Source organism: Xiphias gladius, chromosome 7, assembly GCF_016859285.1.
Source record: "Xiphias gladius isolate SHS-SW01 ecotype Sanya breed wild chromosome 7, ASM1685928v1, whole genome shotgun sequence".
In the NCBI taxonomy this organism is placed as follows: Eukaryota; Metazoa; Chordata; class Actinopteri; order Istiophoriformes; family Xiphiidae; genus Xiphias; species Xiphias gladius.
The window spans coordinates 4,410,677-4,431,902 of NC_053406.1; the positions used below are offsets into that span (position 1 = coordinate 4,410,677).

General features: G+C 42.1%; 1 protein-coding gene across 1 annotated transcript in view; it reads right to left on the reverse strand.

The window, feature by feature from the left end:
• LOC120792147 (endothelin-converting enzyme-like 1) overlaps positions 1–15,629 on the reverse strand; it is a 35,437-nt gene extending 19,808 nt beyond the window's left edge. Inside the window, exons 1-6 of the mRNA XM_040131212.1 lie at positions 15,475–15,629; positions 14,772–15,438; positions 13,887–13,955; positions 12,199–12,309; positions 11,985–12,077; positions 9,458–9,582 (exon numbers count right to left, since the gene is read on the reverse strand). Coding sequence (XP_039987146.1) covers positions 9,458–9,582; positions 11,985–12,077; positions 12,199–12,309; positions 13,887–13,955; positions 14,772–15,438; positions 15,475–15,629 — 1,220 coding nt within the window. The remainder of the gene's footprint in view (positions 1–9,457; positions 9,583–11,984; positions 12,078–12,198; positions 12,310–13,886; positions 13,956–14,771; positions 15,439–15,474) is intronic.
• Between the last annotated feature and the right edge of the window lie 5,597 nt (positions 15,630–21,226).

The following is a 21,226-nucleotide window of genomic DNA, read 5'->3' on the forward strand; positions in this document are numbered from 1 at the left end:
CCTTACTCAGCAATGTCCATCTTAAGCAATTTTGCTGTCATTAGCTAACTCTAGCTACCCTATGCTAGCGGTCCTACCGGACCAAGAAAAGCTACATGTATGGCAGCAAAATAGTGTATGATTGTATGAAACTGAAATTGTATGCGTTTTATTTCTTCTGAATTCATCATTTCAATTGTAAGAGGAAGAATGTCTTATTTTTTCTTTCAGAAGTTACACAGTCTTGCTTTAATGTAAATCTATAGCACATTCTTGTGTCTCTTGTAAACTAACATCTACTGTGTCAAACTGTAAGCTTCTTCCATCTGGCCCAAAGTTTCTGTTTTTCCATTTGCCCTCTAAACCCTTTAAGAGTCAGAAAAGTTAGAGAGAAAACAAGAGATAGACAGTGATCGAGAGCGAAGAGTGAGAAGTCAAGAGGGCCCAACAGTTAAAGAACAGCTCCCTCCTATCCAGCGTGACTCACAGCGGAGAGGCAGCACAGGGGTGAGGAAAATGTCGAGTGGGAGGCAAGTAAATGGATCATTCATTTATGTATTCAAGCTGTGTCTTCTTATCCAGACGATAGACTGCTGGTGCGTCCTCATGCCCACAATGGGTGCACACATCTAATCTGCCCTGCAGGGACAAATGCCCCCCCTGCTCCTACTGCGAGGCTCCATGCGAACCTCAAGGCATGTTGTTGTTGTTTTCCCGTTTTTCAAATTTTCCCTATGCAAGACAGATATTAAATCAAAAGCGCCTTGGCAACAGCACCCCGAGGTCTCGCCAACAAAGCACTTGTGAAGTGAATTTAATTGACGGGAAAAGGGGGAAGGAAGGCAGGAGGTGGGGGAGGGTAAATAAATAAATGAATGAGAGACTCAGGTGGTGTCCTTGATCATCAGTACCATCAGCTAATCATCATGTGTTACAGGTGTGGCTGCTTTGGTTGATGAGCTGGTTTCTCTAATTTTGTCATTACCTGTTAGTTCCAGATTATTAGTTTGCCCACAAGTGCAGCTACATGTATAGAAGACAACTATATGGTAATGGTAAAACTACTGCATTTCTCTACTTATGTGTGGGAGAGATGGTGAGATGAGCAATGTTTTACTTGAGGCTTCTTTGAAGAAAAGTAATGACAGTAATCTCCAAGAGTAAAGGAGGATAATCCACAATGAGCTGTATTCTCACTAAAAAGCAAACTCACAATGCTAATTAAATTTGTACCCATGGTTTGCCTCGGCAGAGTGTATTATTTTTCATGACTGAATATTGGAGTATAGTAGTGGATTATATGAGACTGTCCTCACCAGAAAACCGGACACTTCAAATGATGTTTTTGCTCTCCTGACAGCAAACCTCTTATGTTCTTATGTAAATGAAGACTGTGAAAAGCAAAGGCAAAAGAACGTGATGCTGTTAGATCAAAAACAAGTCGTAGAATTCATTTTGTACCCAGTCATTAGACCAGTGATGAGACCTGAAAATGATGCACAACCTCTGACCAATCAAAATTAAGTATTTTTCATTGGTAAGATACATACAGTATATATCAGACTGCATTGAAATACTGGAAATAATCTGGTTATTAAAAAAGGACTTTAATCACCCAACAGTTTACAGCTAAACTCATGCTAGCAGTTTGACTTCATTCTGTAGTACCAACTACTGATTACCATTTTTTAGGAGTGATATATTACTTACTAACGCATTATAGAATTACTTTTTCCAGTAACAAGCAATGTGAGGATATATACTTTAAAATTCAGGGGTTGCACTCCAGTTACTAATCCCAGTAATGCTCCTTTATTTGTTTGCTCTATTACTGAGCGTTTTGATGGATCAATTTCGCCTTTATGTGTTCAGAGAGAGACCAGTCAGGGATGTCTTAGGTTGTTGCAGGGGCTAGAATTGTGTGTGCGTGCGTGCATGTAGGGGGCCACTGTTAACGTTCAAAACATCAGCCGATTTTTGGTCAGAGTTAGAGGGTACATGAACGCCATAGCTTTCTTTGCATGTTGAATACAGGAGATATGAGAGGGTGGTCTAGCAATTTTGGAGTTCTTAAAATGGGTAAGTAGTACAGCAATGTAATCATATTTTCTTTTTATTACTGTTTTGACATGGGATCCACATCTACAACAAACTGTCTTCTAATCTCCCTAATGTTGCTTCACGGGATGATTAAAATGAACTCTTCCAAAATATGTAAAATGTAACACATGATCACTTTGTCTTTGGCTCTCCCCTACACTGACACGTGAACATGTCAGTGTGTGGTTTGTGCATTACAGAGTCACAGCCGAGCTAAATGAAAACAGAGGGCCTGTCGGTGAGAGCGCTGTGCAGATCCAGAAGTAGGTCTTAATCACTGGAGGACTGAGTAAAGGCTCATTAGCTGAACAGTCTTAAATGGGGCTAGTTAGGGACATGAAAAGATACTGTCCCTGTGCACTGCATCAACACATTACCACAGGTAATGAACCTGGAGGAGGTGGAGGAGGGAGGTCCTCCTTAATTTCAACCTTCACTTCTGTATATTCAGACTATGCATATTCCTACAGTTTATCATTTTATATGTTAAATAATAAAAGGGAAGTGGAATAATGAGACATTAAAAACAAAAACAAAAAAAAATCACAAACAAGCTCTCAAAATGCAAACCCATCACAGAAACAGATAATCTGACACATTTTTGCTTTATTTATAGTGGAGACTTTTATCCAAAGCACCTTATAGTAGCATGACTGTGTATATTTTCAGCTCGTGAGGCCCTGCTGGGAATCAAACCTCGACTGCTGAAAGCTATAGACCCATGAAATCCTCTGTTTGGCAAACAGCTTCATCTGAAAATACTTTACAACTACCTTGAGTGTATATTTTTAAAACTGGTGGACACAGCATGAGGAAAAATCTCCGCTGTGGCTGTATCACCTCTCTGGATTACTTACGTGAACACAAGAACCCAAACACTCAGGAAAAACAAGACTAGGTCATAACCTGGTATATGGCTGGACCATGTATGGTCAATGTGTAAAATTGGAGACGTAGTTGAAAACTGCTGTGGAAGTGCTGTAAACAACTACTTTTAATATAAAAAAAGCTAGAGTCTGCTGGAAAATTCACTAAATGTCGCTAGATGATGTAATACGGCAATTAGCATGTTCATGATGTCATTGCGTTGTATATGCATTCTGCCTAGTGTCAACCGGTTTCAGTCCTTTATCTGTTTGCTTTTCTCCTACTCTCTGAACTGAATTTCTCTGAATTTGAAAACAACTGCCATACACAAATCCTCAAAAGTGACAGAAGAAGCAGAAAGCAGACGGAGAGAGAGAGGGAGTGGTAGCGGTGATGGGGGAGTATGTGAGAGAGACGCTGGTGCTTTCCCCTTCATTGAAGGCCTGCTCATCTGGCTAATGGGATTGGCTGCAGTCACCACAGTGCATGGACTGCACACACATTAAGACATGGAGGAAGAAAGAAAAAAGAAAGATGGAGGATGAGGAGATGGAGGTGTGACTTCTCTTGTCTGTAGCCTTGTATGATGGGAAAGCGATCAATGTGAGAATATGGGAGGGATGGAGAGAAGCAACAATGGAGAGAAGGACTCAGTCAATAGATGCCTGTAAAGATGGAGAGCGTGTATTGTCACTGATGGAGGGATTGAGAACGGAGAGAAAGAAAATGGGAATGGATAGATGTAGTTGTCAATAGCAACTTCAAACCACTGAGAATGAAGAGAGCAGAGAAGAAGATTAATTATACATAGATGGAAAACTGGTAGTAAAAGGAAAGCTTTAGGATGGAGTTTGAAAGATGCATGGATGTATGAATGAATGACAAGAAACGCATGGGGTTTTAACAGGAACAAAGGTAAAAACGGGTGAAAAACAAGGCAAATAAAAAATAGGGTGGGAGAAAGTATGAAAAATAGGATAATGTAAGGAAGACTGGGGAGCAAAAGGACAAAAGTTGTAGCAACAGATGAAGGAAGGGTAAAGAAAAAGGAAGAATGGATGAAAGAAACAAGATAGGAAAGAAAGAAATAGGGGGCAAAAGAAGGAAGAAAAAGTAAGAAATGGAAGAAGAGAGGAAGATGGTAGAAGTAAGGTTGATCCACTCATTTTTAACCAACTATCCTGTCATCCTGAAACACGCAGCTGTCTAACAGGCAGATGAAGCACCTGTCTGTGTGTACTAGTCGGATACCTTTTCACCTGTCAGAGTGCAATTTCAAACTGTTCCTCCAATTCAACAAGAATCCAAACTTTCCTCCCCTGTTTTTCTGCATTTGTATGAATGTCAACCTGTACCAACCCCTTCAACTGTGTTATATCTTCAAGTGTGCTCTTGGACTGTGTGTGTGTATATATTTGTCTGTGTTTGTGTGTGTGTGCAAGTGAGTGACAGAGTTCAGCAGAGTATGAAAGAGTACAAAAGAGTTTTTTCTGTGGTGGATTAGTAGCCTTGAGAGGAGCTAAAACCACCTCAGCATCTGCTTAACTGGACAATAATACATTGAACCAACACCTCTGTAACAACCCCTTACTCCAACTACATGGGGCTTAACAATTGAACTGTGTGTGCGTGTGTTTGTGTGTGTGCGTGCGTGTGCGTGTGCATGTGTGTTTGTGTATGTCTGTCGCATTTATGTTATTTCTAGGTACCATTATGCCATTCTATTTTTAGCCACGCTAGCATCGTGGCTGTAGGGATGACGATATCGGTCTGTCAGGTGGTCTGTGGGTTTACCACATGGGTCCAGACCCAAATATCTCTACAACTATTGAATAGATTACCATAACATTTTACCCAGGGGATCAATCCTGATGATTTTGGTGATCCTCTGAATTTTTATCTGCAAACCCCAGTATATCTTAACATTTCCATTAGCCTCAGCTGTACTTTGTGTTTTGTGTTAGTTAGCCAGTTCTAGCATGCTAACACGCTAATCTAAGATGGTGCATGTGGTACACATTAAACCTGCTAATACCACATTTACGTCATATCACCCAAACTATAATTACAAGCAGCTGTATGGGAAAAAGCGTTCACATCAGCCTCTGACTTGTAATTCTGAGTCTAAGATATCAGGAAATTGTGACACATACGATATTTCCCACTTTGTGAAAAGAATTACACACATGTCAACAAACTCTGGGCAAAATTTCTGCAAATGCAGCACCACTGGCTGTTATGTCAGAATAAAATCAAATACTAACACTTATACAGACAAGGTTACTAATTTTATAGGAGCTATACACTGTTTACTTGTATCTGGTTTCAGTTTGATAAAGAAATGCTACAAATATGTAACACGACAAATAATGTGGGCTAATTTAGGCTGTTTATCTGGTATAACTGGGCTATATGACTAGCACTACGGCTAACCACCTTCCAAAGTCTGAATAAGGGCCGTTTCTCTTGTTCTTCCCATTCTGACAACACTCTATGAATGCAGAAGAAATATCAGCATGTTAGCATTGTTACTGTGAGCATGTTAGCATGCTGATGTTAACGTCGAGTTCAAACCGACACTGTGATAAGCAGAGCCTCAGAGAGCCGCTAGCATGGCTGTAGACTTGATATTACTTGGTTGATATTTTTGCTATTTTGGCTGTTGCAACATCACTGCCGTGTCCTCCTTTATAGAGACAATACAAATAACAATATGTTTTCATTTTCCATATAATTCATTATCCTTACTGATGATGAAATAGTGTTTCATTAAATTCATTACTAGGAATGGTAAACATATTACTGTAACACGTAACTCAACAGATGAAACATTAGAGGAAGGAAGTGGAATTTTTAATTTTTTTAAGTTGTTATCCACACGTGAATTATAATTTCATTTTCCTGGTGTCCGTATTTCTATGTGTGCACATGTTTCTTCTTGCAACAAGCTGTTTGACTGGCTAATAACTGTCAGCAGTGGAAAGGACCCCTTGATGTGAGGAACTGGGGCATTTTTAACCAAGTACTCATAAGCTATGCTAATGAGCAACACCTCTCAGGAAATGAAATAGCTCTATTCCTCCATTTGTATGTGTATGATTGTGTTTGTGTGTATGAACTAGCAATGCCACTCTATATTTAAAGCCTGTTAATGAACTTCCTGTGAGACATAACTAGAAGCAGACTGGAGGTGGAGAATGAGTAAGAAAAAAAAGAGAGATTAAAAAGAGAAAGAATGGCAATAGAGAAATGGGGAGAGAGTAGGCACAGGTGAGTAGGAGGATGACAGGAGGTAGAGACGTGATAGAAGCAGAGACAGATGGGAAACAGTGGAAGAGGGGCAGATGGAGAGAAGGGAGAGAATAGAGGTTTTGGGAGATTGAGGTGGAATTATTGAAATAAGAGGGTGATCACTCAAAGTTGAGAAGGAGAGATGTAGTGAGAGAGGAAGAGGAGAGAGGGATGTGGAGAGAGCTGGAGGAGCAGGGGACTGGAGAGAAAAAGAGTTTGGTGAGGGGAGGGTGAGAGAGAAAGAAAGACACTGGGCCTTTCTCAAACAGGACCTTGCCCACACCCATTCTGTCAGGGAGTGTAACTCTGTTTGCAGTAACACTCAAGGCTTAATGAAGCACCCTTCATTAAAGTGTGAGTATAAATACAGCGGCAAACTTCGGGACGAAATTCCCTCTCTCCAGCAGAAACAGGAGCTGTCGTAACATTTCATAACCATGGTAGCGTATCAGCATATTATACACAAAACTAACAATACATAATTACAGTGTGGGCAATGAAGTGGCAGACTCATTACATTCACTCCACAGTAGGTCTAAGCCTATGGAGAAAAATAAAACTTACTCCCAAGCTTCTTTGGTGGTATTTCCTTTTTTTTTTTGGAAAACATCTTCTCATTTTTAACTTTGATCTTTATAAGCTTTTGTAACAGTCCCTGTAAATATGCAACACTTTACACTTAAATTAACACGTCTACATCTTATTACAAAATGCCACTTGTCATGAGGGGTGGTGAAGTCTTAGGTGGGACCAGGTTGATCATTTAAGTGCTTTTGTTATTTGTATTTTTGACCAGTTGGTCATTTTAACCTACAGAGGGTTAACTGAAGCAAGTTTACTAAGATAAATACTGCATCTGTGTGGTAATATACTGAAGCTATGATCAGCATTTGATTCTACAACCAAGTAAAAGTAGTGTGTGTAGCTCCACACACTGAAGCCTATATCAACCAAAAATGGTAGTTGACTGAATGATCAAGCGATAAAATGGAGGTGGAGGAACAAAAGACAGGGAGGGAGGATGATTGAAGCATAGTGTAGTCTATTACGAAAGCCATCAGGGAGGATGGATGGACAGACAACTCAAAGAGAGGATTGGTAAACAACAACAGAGGAGACAGAGCATCAAACCTGGCTTCTGCAACGTGAGGAGAAGTGAACCTGGGCTAATGGATGGGGGATTGGCAAAGGTAACCGCATATTACAAAGGGGATTATGAATCTGTTAATGATATGAATGACATGACCCCAACTCAATGCATGTGCATGCTAGAGTGTTGTGATTAAAAACTACATTTCACAAAGAAGGGAAAGCAGCAGGAGACCAGATAAAAGAGACTGGGAACAGTCTGTTTTCCAAAAAAAAAACAAAACCAAAAAAAAAAAAAAACGGATTGCAAAGCACATAGTGGGAAATCCGATAATGAAGATATGTTTATAGTGATCTGCTCTTTTGTTGTGGCTGACGAAAGAAAGTTATGTAAAACACTAAGGCTGGAAGATACAGAAATAAGAAATAAGGAATACCATTTATTTACTATACATCATGCAACAATGTGAAGGAAAAAAAAGCCAAAAGTAATTTAAAACAAATGGCCAAAAGCCATTCTGCATGTTGCATGATGCTACAGTGGACATTTAGGATGAGCTGGTGTTATATAGAAAAAAGCTCACAGCAGTTCTTTATGGTGTACAAAGTGGTGCTGGCAAACCCCTGTCTAAGCACAGTGGGCAGTTGCCTTCCCTCAGATAGCTGTATTTAGTACAGTCTGCATTGTGAAGACTTTGTCTTGGTACATTGTCCTACCGTTCATCTGGTTCTACCTGCTGAATGTGTCTGGATCTGTCTCTGGTTCTATGCTTAACACTGGGCCAAAGTCATATCAGGGAGATACTGAGAGCTTTAGAAGGGATGGTTGCTCAGCAGTAAGGGGGCTGGTCAAATTGGTTTATGGGTCTTTCTCTGGGTATGCTACCCTCCACCTTACCAAGCAGGAAGGTAAAGATGACTTTTTTAGCTAACCTAAACCTACACTGTGTATCATTACATCAAGTTTGGTGGGAAATCTGCTTTGAAGCACAACAATTCATCCTGAACAAGTGAAGCTAAAATATGTTTTTCTTCATTACAGGCGGCAGTTAAACTGGGTTCAGACCGCGTTGTATGGCTGGCTACAACTCAGGTTTGCTCAGAGAATCAAATATGTCTGGTGTTGTGCCCGCTGATGCCTGTTTCTGTCATTTGGAGAAACAGTTGCCCAATCAGAGCATGGTAGATTAGCTACTTCCATGAAAAATAACAGAAGATTGCCAACAAAAATGGTGACAAGTGTGGGTGCACAACATGGTGAGTTAGTAAATCTGAAATGAGAGGAAGTAATAAAATTACCAACATTGAATGTTGCCATAATGTCATGAACTGATGAGTCATGAAATCACCAAAATGTCTGAATATCTTATGCTGAAGACAGACAGACAGATAGACAGATAGACAGATAGACAGACATGTATCCAGTCACAGACTTAATTGACAAGCGAGTAATCCAGCTGCCAGTCATCCAGCCAGTCAGCCATCCATGAGGGCTGAAAGCTGTTGTGTATTTGTGTAGAGCACAGTGACTATTGGCGAGCTGTCAGTGACTGTAACACACATCCTGACATGCAGCAGCCCTCTAAGGCCTCCCCTGGGGTCTGTCAAGAAGAAGAAGGGGAAAGAAAGTGTGTGCGCGTTTGTGTGTGAGTCTGTCCACGTGCGTCTCTCTTAGTCTGCAGGTGGTAGAAAGGTGTGGGTGCAGATCAATAATAATCAGCTGCAGTAGGAGTGGAAGTTCACCCAACAGTGACTCACCTCAAACGCACACAAATGTGCACACAAATACATGCATAGCAACACTCAAAAACCAATCCATAAACCTCGTGACGCTGCGTTGTAGCCAAAATTATAGTGACAGCGCTAAACCAAAGGCAATGCACACACACACACACACACACACACACACACACACACACACACACACACACACACACACACACACACACACACACACACACAAAATGACCTCAAACAAAAGCGCTTACTTACGCTCAAAAAGTACAGACTCAAAAATGCATGCGTCTGATTTCATCGATTTTCCATACACCTCGGTGCCCTCATCTTCCTCTCCCCGCTCCACACCCACAACCCTCAACTCCCACCCAGCTGCCCATTCTTTCTCTTTTACCTCTTCGAAGTGGTCTTGATGATGTCGGAGACTTTCTGTATGTAGTCAGTGGCGAGCACCACGATCTCTTCATCTTCTGAGAAGTTGTCGTGGAAGATTCTGTCCAGCAAGCGCTTCCAATGAAGCTGTGGTGACAGGAGGAATGATATTTGGAGTCAGAAAAAAAAAATTTAATCACATACATTCTTCTGATTTACATTGATTTTTTTTCCTTGTCAAATACAGGATAGTTGTATCCAGTGTCCAAAATACCACTATGAGAAGTGGGAGTCCTGGGCCAGGGACCATGATACTTTCCAAATCAGAGTGGTCCTGTGTCAGCCACTCACTCAGTTCAAGTGAGCTGTACAGCACCACCCCACAATTAAACATCCTACGTGCTGTGAGGAAAAAAGCCAGAAATGTTGCTGAAAATATTTTGACACATGTTGAAAAATGTGAGGACCACATTTTTATACTCCTGACTAGAGTGCTGTAAACCTGTACCTGCCCTGCACCTCTAAAGTTCAGTGCCAGAACTGACCCATTAGCCACACACAATACGTCAATTCTAGACCCGACCCAATAACATAGGACCCATGGCCACCCCCGTAGCTACCACTGAGATCCCTGAGGTCTGGACCTTGTCAACTTCTACCACAGGCTACCATTTATTTTCTTTTCTTTTTTTTTTTTAGTTTTTGTGAATTTTTGTAGCCTAAGTAACATCATTTCAAGAGCCCCTTTCGATATCGTGTCATGGGACAGCTGTAAAAAGTGCACCGACTTGAATGTTGTAAGTGCACAGGAAGAGACGATAGAAGAGCCATGGACTCCAAAACACAATATGATAACTTCATAACTGTCACATCACACATTAAGTAAAAATAATTAAATATTACTGCCCCCCCCCCCCCATAATGTTTAATGTGACATGTTTAATCCAATTTGATATATATTCAACTTAAAAGAAGATGCAGAGGCAGAGGATGATACAGACAGCGGAGAATCAGGCAGATGAAATGTGCATTTAAGAGTAGATGCAGGCTACAGCTCTGGACTGCAGGAAATTGAAAAAGAAAATCCCTCCACAGCCCCCCACGGCTGCTGCTGTACTTCAGTTACGAATTTGCCCTGGCTACGGTCTGCCTGCGACCTGGTCTGTAATCAAACCGGCTCAGAGCTTGCTGCTGGCAGTGAGCCAACAGCAGGCAAAACAGGAGCACCAGGCACAACGTTCCTGGGTATATATAATACAAATACTTAAAAAACACAGTGATATGTTGAGAATGAAGACAGTGTGATCCATGCTGTCAGTAGCTTGGATACCTTCACTTATGATTTTAATCTTCCGACATAGTGTGTTTTATATGTTTGTTTAATCATATAAGGGCTGTTACAGGTATTTTTTTGTGTTCGATAGATAAGTAGTAATATTTTGCATTTGGACTCATTCATGTTTATCAGACCTTTTAAAGACATAAATGATGCTTTTCAAAATGTATTTATTATCCTATATTAATAGTCTGTACACATTTGGTGGTTGGTATCCTTGCCATGGTGGATTTATTTTGCTGCCTGTTCCACCTGCCTGTTCCAAATACACTTTACTCTATAAAAAATGAAAAAAAAAGAAAAATTTCTGAGACCTCCCCATGAATTTTGAGGTTGTCAGAGAATCGTGAATGTTAATTATGGAGTCTAAGACCCTTGAGACGCTCCATATCTCCCACACTAGTTTTACCCGTTGAGGTTTCAGAAATTAAACAGCATCACTCTTTGGTTTGGTGAAACCGATGACAAGAGATTGTGATTAGAAATCGCGTTGCTTTAAAGATTAACAACTCAAAAACATTTGATCCAGTTGCTTTTGATCATTCCACCACCAGCATCCTTGAAACTGTAGATTTTTTACTTTGAGTTCAAATTTTGAGTGACGGGGCTCCATGGTTTTACATGCATGTGGACTCTAGATCCAAGTAAAGCAAATAAATAGGAGCAACACACTATTTGCAGCAGACTGTTTGCTCTGGTTGAATCATCAGCTTCTAATCTACTTCTTTTCATGTTTCTCCTTTTCCTTGTCAGCGCCTCTCACACCCCTTTTATTCACACTCGTGTTCACACCATCTCTTCTTCTGTGTGTGCAGTTTTTATTTGGCTGAGAAGCTAAAAATCTAACTTTTCATCTTGCTTTTAGTACATTCCCAATTCCCATCTCCCCTCCTTCTCCCCATTCCTCATCCTTGACCATGGAACATCTTGAGGATTCTATGTTCGTGTCCCCGCCCCTGCTGCCTCAGAGGAAGGTCTCCTCCCTCTTGTCTCTCCCACCACCACCACCCATCCACCCCTGCAGAATGGTCACTTAGGCCTGTGTGTGTGTGTGTGTCTGCTTCTGTCCAAGATACATATGCACACACACATACTTATAAATTATGTATATGTACTGTGTGTGTGTGTGTGTGTGTGTGTGTGTGTGTGTGTGTGTGTGTGTGTGTGTGTGTGTGTGTGTGTGTGTGTGTGTGTTAGTGTATGCAGTACTCACACTTGGAGCGATGCGCTGTAGCTGCCTCAGGGTGATGCGGTTATACATGGTGCTGATGTCCTTTCTTTGGTCATCATATTCTGACACGGTGATCTGGAGAGAGGGGAGGTTTTACTCAACACTGCACACACACACACACACACACACACACACACACACACACACACGCGCATGCACGCACATGAACACACACATGCACGCGCCATCAGCTCACATTGGCCAGACGGGTCTCCAGCTGTATAATCTCCTTGGACTTCTGTGTGGCATTGTGAGCTCCCAGCATGCTCAGCAAGCGCTCCATCAGGGCCTTGTAAGCTGCCAGGATCTGGGAAGCACAGTGACATCAGCGCTAATAGACAGGAGGAGCTGCGACATCGTCAGTAATGGCCAGTGATGGGGGCGACATGTGGCAAAGTGGACAGGAAAACAAAAGCACAGCGGGTGACAGAGGAAAACAGGTGGATTGATGAAGAGCAGAGAGAGATGTTTCAGTAGGACAGATGGAGGAGGAGAAGAGTGAAGGAGGGAAAAGAAGGATAGAGGGGGGAAGAGGGGACAGGAGGATCAAGGCTAGGAATGAGAGAAAGAACTTAAAGGAGGTCAAGTACCAGGTAAAGGAAGGAAAAGATGCTGTGGGGGACTGTAGGAGGAAAAAATAGGGAGAAAATTAGGTGATGGGAAGGAGGGATAGCCAGGGACCCTAAGTATTTGGACAGTTACACATTTTCTCTTCTTCAGGCTCTGAGCTTCAGCATATGGATGCTACATTAAAGTGCCAAGTCTCAGCTTTAATCTGAGTAGGTTTATGCCGATATAGAAAGACCTGTGTGGGAAACATAGCCCTTTAAACACACTGTGCCCAAATTGAAAGGATTCAAAAGTAATGAAACACTTGGCCACTAAATGTTTCTGGGACAGCTGTGTGTGTCCTTTCAACGTTGGTTCATGTACAAAAGAGCTCACACATGGCTCAGAGTTGACTCAGTCCGACTGAACAGCAGTCCACCTGCTGAAGAGCAGACTAAAGGCAGAGAGACCCCACAACAAGCATTAGCTGAAGGAGGCTGCAGTGAAGATCTGGGAGAGCGTCACCATGAAAGAGAAAAAGCGTCTGCTGATGTCTGCGGGGCAAAGACTTCAGGCAGACTACAGAGGATTTTCCACTAAATATTAAATATGATGATATTGTTTGAAGCCATGTGTATCTATCCAATTACCTTTTAAACCCGAAACTTGAAGTTAACTTAAAGGGCAGTATCTACCAGACAGTTCTTCCTACATTGACGTAAACCTTCTCAAATTAATGCTGACACTTGGCACTTTAATTTAGAATCCATTATGTTATTACCTCCACCATGAAAGTTTTCACCCTTGTCTGTTTGTTTGTTATTTGTCAGCAGGATTATGCGAGAAGTACTGACCTGATTTGCACTAAACTTGGTGGAGGGACGGCGTATGGGCCAGGGAAGAATTCATTACATTTTGGTGTAGATTCGGTTAAAGGGGCAGATCCAGGAATTTATCATCAGTTTCCTTAACATTGTGAGATAGGACATTTTTGTCAGTTTCTCAGGAAACAATGTATGGACATTAATGTAAAAAATAAAAAATCACACACATTTATGGTGTTGAGATCTATGAGTTTGTACAATTTGGTGCAGATCCAGATAATAGTCCCGATCTGGTGGCACTAGACAGATGTGTAGGACTGTTTGGCCATGGTGGAGGCATGCGCTCTACCATGTGCCGTGCTAGTTTCAAATTGAATGTCCTGAAGCACAAAAGCTGAAGAACAAAAAATGTGTAACTGTCCAGATACTAATGGTCTGGACTGTAATTGGACAAATGGGAATAAAAAAGGCAGGGAGGAAGAAAGGGAGAGATTGAAGGTGGCATGTTTACCTTCACACTGTCCTCATCCAGTCCCAGATAGAGGCTTCTCTCAGGGAGTGTGAGCCCCTCCTGATCAATCTACACACACACACACACACACACACACACACACGCACATACATATACACACCCACACACAAAAGCTCATGAGGTAATTTTCTGGTACGAAGTCATGTATGCGACATATGTGTTGCTAAGCTCGCAACAGATGGATTTTCAAAGGATTGGTTAATATTTTATAATCTGTAATAATGCCAGAATTTACAATTTATTAAACATAGGCTAAATATATCAATTATATATAACATTAAATAAATAAGGCCCACATTATGTGTGTTGGACTGAAATGTCATCTTTTATTAAATCTGAGATATTGGCCAAATATTACTCAGCTTTAATATATTGAAAGCTCTTCTGTGACACACAGCTGTTAGTTTTTATTTTACTTTTTTGTCAAACTCTTCATCAGATCAGGTATTACACAACTTCACAGTGACACAAAACCTGACAAGAAACTTCATTCACTCTGTTCAAAGCTGCTGATGTGCCTAAAAGAATATCATTCGTAATAAGGTGTGTTCAGAATGAACGCACTGTGAATTTTAGATGACTGCATGACTGATGATTGCATATAAAGACAACTATTTGGTCTAGGTCATATTAAGTTGTCTCAGGTTGAGCAAAAAAAGTTGGGGGGGGGGCAAGCAGGTCAGCAGTGGACAAATTCATGTGAATAACATGAGGTGAAAATTTGCTTTGTGTTCAGTCTGGACACACCTTTAATGTCCCATAACTGTGCTTTTTCGGAGGATTGCCACCTGGACAAGAATAAAAAATCAAATACACATCAGCCATTCGCAAATACACACAGCTTCCAAACATCCTTATTCTCACCCTGATAGCATTCCTGGAGGAGTTTTTGTCGTCCACGTTGACAGTGAGGGAGAAGAAGACGGCAGTGCTATACACCCCCTGGGTCCTGTACAGCAGCTCATTGAAGTCCGGCCTCTGTGGAGCACCATCTCTCTCCCACCCAGCAGCACCTGGAGGGGCCCCCACTAGGTCCCACCCCCCACAGCTGTCTATCACCTCCGTCATCGGTTCAGAGCCCAGGTTGTCGATTTCCTGGATGTTGACACAAGATCTATAGAACTCCTTGACCTTGCGCTCTGCCGAGTTGGGTCCACGCCTCCGTATTGGCTCCAGAAGGAGGTGCTGTAGTTTTTCCTCATTGTGCTCTCCTATAGCGGTGATGATGCCGTAGCTGAGCTTGTCCTCAGGGATGCCGTGGCGCCTCAGCCATCCGCCACAGGCGAAGGAGTAGAAGTCCTGGCAGGGCTGGATGGTTGGATCAATATTGGCCTGAAGAAAGCGGGCTGTGCGCAGCAGGGAGCGTTTGCGTTGGCAGTCTTGTCGGCACTGTGGGTCCTGCTGGGCATCCAGAGAAATGTACTTGAGTGCCAGCATGCTGCCCAAGATAACACACATGCCTGCTGCAAAGACCAGTGCCGAGAGGAGGCAGATCTCCCTCCGGCTCCATCGAGGAAGTCCTCCGCTGCTGCTGGTGTTGTTTGAATCCTTATTTCGACTGTTGGACCAGGTCCCTCCTCGGCTTCGCCCCATGTGACGGTCCAGACTGCCCCCCAGGTGGAGGGTCATGCCATTGCTGAGGATGTCACTGCTGAAGCGACCGCCATATTTTACTTCCTGGAACTCATCATAGTGGGCGGTTAGTGAGTACGTCTTCTCCATGACAAAGAACTGTTACTAGGTAAAAAGGAACAGATGGATTTAGGGAGAAAGGGATGAAAAAGGACTCAGTTCTTTGTTCAGAGTACTGCCATGACTTCTCCTCCTGAGACAAAAGGCAGGACTCCCACTAAAGGGCAAAACACTAAAGTGAAGTCAAAATCCTGTTGGGCCTCTTTTAGGCAAAGTCCCCTTTACTCTTTACTCTTAAATCAAAAGTCTGCAGATTGAGGGGCTCCCATTGTGCATGAGCAGTCTCTTGGGTCCTAATCTCTTCCACTCATCCTCTTTCTCTCCTCTCCCTTTCCATTTGTTTTCCTCTCCTCCCTCTCTCAACTAATTACAGGTCACCTGTTGATAAAAAAAAGAATTGAGACAGGGGAGGGCTTTAAGTTGAGAGAGATAGCAAATGGAATCCCCGATTACAACAGCAGAGAATTACTAAATAGCGTCTCTTTTGGCACATTTCCCCACTTTGCTTCGTTCTGTTGTTTGTCGGCTAAAGCTGTTGAAATAATTGGTGATAGTCATCCCTCAGGGAGAAGAAGCCCCCGGGTGACTCAAGGCTTTGGATAAATCAATGGAGACACGAGAAATGAGCTGAGCATCAGCTGGACATGGAGAGGTGTGGCAATCACCATAACGTAGCCTGTGTCTGTCCAAATTGGTGTAAACCTTTTTATTATTACAGAGGGACGGGCAGATTTCATGTGCTCTGTCTCACCAAACTGAAGACACACACACACACACACACACACACACACACACACACACACACACACAAACCCAACTACAGCACGGAGGGCATCAGCTGATGCTCTGTGGAGATCTTAAAGGAATAACAAGTTATGACATTACAAACAGCTGCAAAAATATAAATCATATGTTCATACACCCCAGAGCGTTTTCAGTTATACTGATGTTAAGTACTTTTTCAAGTAAGCCCTACAAGACACCAGATTCTCTGCATGTGCATGTGCTGGCATAATGCGGCACAAACACACAGACATCCCCAGACACGTGAAATATATTTCATAGCTGTTTGCATTCTCTTTTTCTTCTGCTGATACATTCTACATGTTGCCTGTAGGCAATATCACAAGACTTTAGACAGAGACTGACTGATAAATTGTTTGAGTGTGTGTGTGTGTGTGTTTTCAGTGGCTAGGCACAGTGAACATGCTGAAAGCTGTGAAGGCAATTTGTAAAAAGTGATCCCTTATCTCCTCTTACAATAGCAAACTTCAGCACTGATGACTTTAACAAGCTTTCTCTCGCCTTATGGAAGTGCTCTATGTAGATAGGAAGAAAGGAAGAAGAAAAGAGTAGGAACGAGAGATTAAATTAAAGAAAGCAATGAGAAGTTCAGTTTTTACATGTGAGAGGTGGTAATAGAAATCTTGAGGGAATAGCAGATGGGTGGTGAGTGGGTATTATGTTTTGGGGAAAATTGGGGATGACAGAAGGAATTCAGGGAAAGGGGTGCATGTGTGTTGCAGAGACAAAATTCTTGTCTACAACTGCAGGGATCTGGTGTTCGAGTCGTGGTTGTGCAAACATGGTTGACTTTATTTTTATTGGTAGGAAGCCAGCGAAGGGATTCTTGTAACAGCCCAGTATCCCTGGGAACAACGTTCATGTGGAATAATTTGGAAGTGTATGATTTATGTTCAGTGCCAAAGAAAGGAAGTAGTGAGCCCTTCACATAGCAAGGTAGAACGTAAACACTGAATTGAACTTTCCATATAGCCATAAGGGTCTGCACGACGTATATTTTGTCATCTGCTCATGTCTGCAAAGTTAATGAGAGACATGGAAAATCCATGCATCACATCCGCAACTCAGTGTGGTGTCAACAGAAGGCTGTGTGCTTCCGCTGTCCGCCTCGTTGTCTGTATCTGCAACTGTTTTGACTACATCAAAAACATCAGGACCAGACCATGTTTTAGCCCATTTACTCAGACAAATCACGTATACCTTACATTACTGCTCGACATTTGACTGACCATGCTAAAGTGTTTTAGAAAACTGAGTTCATTTTTTCCACCATTCCAGACATCCATTGGCTTTTCAAGCACATGCATGAGATAAGCAAAACAGGGACTCACTTACAGAAACGAAGCTCCGTAGCACCAATGGAGATCAAAATCTCCACAGGGAACCTGTAATTTCCTTACACTATAAAAATCTCTTAGCAGCCTCTTGAAACTTGCTTTAATTGTTTAAAAAAATGAACATCAAGTCTGCATTCATTTTTATCAAAGCAACATTAGGTTGTGCAGATATGATGTTCGTTGTGACGGACTACACGTCTTAAGCAAGTTTTAAAAATCTTCTAATTGAAATTGATACTTTACAGAAACAAAAGGAAACCAGTGGTGTAGGAAAAATGGATCCAAAAAATGTAAGAAAGATTGCGTAAGGATACAAGAATGATCAGCAAAAATGTAAAATATCCATTATTTTTAGTTCCAGTTTGGGAGATACACTGGCACACACACACTGGCATGGTTTGTCAAGTGTGCGCAGGTAAGAGTGGCGGATGGGAGTATAGTGTGTCCAATTTGTCTGTTGGAGAACAGAACTGCTTCCCGTAAACACAATTTTTAATCCGGAACTGTTTTAGCTGTCTAGCCATCCTGTAGTGTGCTGGATATTGTAGAAATAAATAACATAAACAACTTTGGAATTAAATGTTCAATAAAATACTATACGTAATCCTGGGTTTTGCAGAATCATCCAATATCCACAGTCTGCCTCGTCACTGCTCGTCACCCTCAACCACCCCTACTGGTTGGTTGGGGTGCTCGCACATTGGATGGTGGAGCAGGAGGGGTTAGAGTGAATCTCTCATGCCCTTCACCCTCCTAGGGCGGCTTACGGTAGCCACGTGAAAAGAAGCGGCTGGTGACAACATGTAGCAAATGTCTGTAGACCCTCTCCACATGCCAACAATAGAGTTAGCAGTGATGAGAAGTATAGAGAAGATGGGGGCAGGAATTCCAAAGTGGGAGAAAATGGGGGAAAAACTGGGTGAAAGTCAAGGATAGTGTGTCTCTCTGCAGTGTCATTATCAATTTAACATATCATCCATCAATCCGCTGCTTTTTTCCACAGATGCAAATGCAAACACATAAACACAAACACACGCGCACACACACACACACACACACACACACACACACACACACACACACACACACACACACACACACACACACACACACACACAAACACTGTCAGAAACCTGCTGTTTTTATGAAACCAAATCTGGTCACCATTACTATAATGTTATAATATTGAATTACTGTTCAAAATATATGCATTCTTTCCTCACAACTTCTCTCCTCTCTCAAATGCACATGCACTTTATCTTGTGTCACAACTTCTTAAGCATTATAATAAATTACGATATGCATGTGCTCGCGCGCGCACACACACACTATCCCATTCTAAGTGGACAACCAGTGCATGGCTAATGAATTGGATCTTGTGGGTACCATCACATAGAAAGGCATGCATGATGAATGGCTATTTACTGAACATGACAGGGCCTAATATCTAAGAGTTATACTAATACTGCTGCACACACAGTCTCTCTCTCTCTCTCTCACACACACACACACACACACACACACACACACACACACACACACACACACACACACACACACACAGCACATGCATGGAGACCTAAATTGCTCCAAAAACACACACCTGGTGATGCATGGCGCCTTGTCACTTGTCAAGCATTTCCCATAGATTTTTTCCCCCCATGAGCAACAGACGATCACTTCCACTTACAGCAGGGGTTCTCAAAGTGTGGTCCGGGGACCTTCAGGGGTCGAGACGGTAGCAAAATTCCTATTTATTCCAAATGAACCACAACATCTTTAAAGAGTAACTTCACTCTAAGCCAACTTTTTTGGGTAAGTCACTTTCTTATACTTTCAGTTGATCCTGGTCCCGTTTTACAGAAGTCAATACAACAGAAGTTATTTTCCTTTTTCCAGAGACAATCTAGTAATTCGGTCCACTTGACCCCCTAAAAATCTGTCAAAAATCGATGACATACCCTGAGACACTCTGCCTCTCAATTATGAAGCAACGTCACTTCCCCAATTCTGTGACTCTCCATCTGTGCTGGATCTCCTGAACCTTGCTAAGCTAACGGTAAGCTAGCAGTTCAGTCTAGTCTGAACAACAGTCTTTAGCCGTCAGTGAAAGTTGAGACTCGAGGTCACTGTAGTCACTGTCACCGCTTTCAACTTCGGCCGGTGAAAAAAGATGCTTTGTGTCATGCGAGTGACACGTGAGACGTTACTGGCCGGTATAGATGTTTAAACCAGAATTACTACATTAAAACATCTGAAAATGTCCAAAAAGTGTTGCTTTAGACCGAGTAAGAGAGACAGAGGAACACTGAAGCATTAAAGTGACAGCGCTGTGATGGAGGTGAGACTGTCAGCAGCCTCATATCAAGTTGTTACGTTGCTCTTTAAGGAAACTACACATTTTGAAGGCTGTGTGGACCTTTTTTCTTGCTTCTCTAACCGCTGACAATAAATCCTGAGCGAAGATCAATGGGTAATCAATAAGCGGAGGCCTCTGACGGCTCAGGTTCGCTACTACGGATATTCTGCAGATGGATCACAGTTCTCCTAGAATTAATGTAGGAATTTCCAATGGAAAATCAGCTGCACAAAAATGGCTCAACAGATGACTGCTTTTTAAACACGGGTGTTTGTGGTGTGAGCTGCTTGATTCATTGATGTTACAAAATGAAAGTGAACATTTTACTGCTGTAGATTTGTTTCAAAAAAAGTTCCTGAAATGATCATATCAAATACTCTATACAAATGTAAGTTGTATGTATCAGCGTGAGCTGTACTGAGTTTCCGCCATAGACTCGCTGTGCTTTAGGAGTGACAGGCTTTAGCGCTTTGGAAGTTAACACAGCACCACATTAAAATTGGTCCCCTTGGTCTGAGAAAGCAGCCAGATTTGTTGCTAGTGAGAAGTACAGTCACCTGGGGTCAACATCGTCTAGCAGCAGAGTTGCAAAGTTGCCAACAATTGCCAGTGGGCACATTACAAAGACCATAAAAGATATCTGTTAATCTGTTAGCTCTGTCAGTATTATTTACTGTTGAATCAATAGTAACAAAAAACTGCTCCTCTTTGCGCTCTGTAACCAAATTCACAACCTGTTAAATCTTCATGGTGCATTTCCTGCAGTTTAACTACACAGGAACACATTCAGAAAGCCTTTAGCAACTGATGTGTTCGGCGTCTCCCTCAAAACTTATCACCACATTATTTTACTTTTAATGTTCCCGCCACTTTCCAGACAGCCAAACTTACACCTTCACATTAACATAAATTCACTCAGAGCAAACTCTTCTTTTCTCCCCTGCAGTTTGTGATGATATTTGGTGGTACCCAGAAATAAGAGCTTAGCGGGAAACTCTCTGCTTTTATTTCCTCTCAGGCAAGTTATGTCACCTGAAAGCCCTCTATAAATGGGTTTATTATCCCCAAATCAAAGTGGTCACAGAGCCTGCCCCAAAAGCTTCATGGCACTCTGTGGGTTCAGTGTG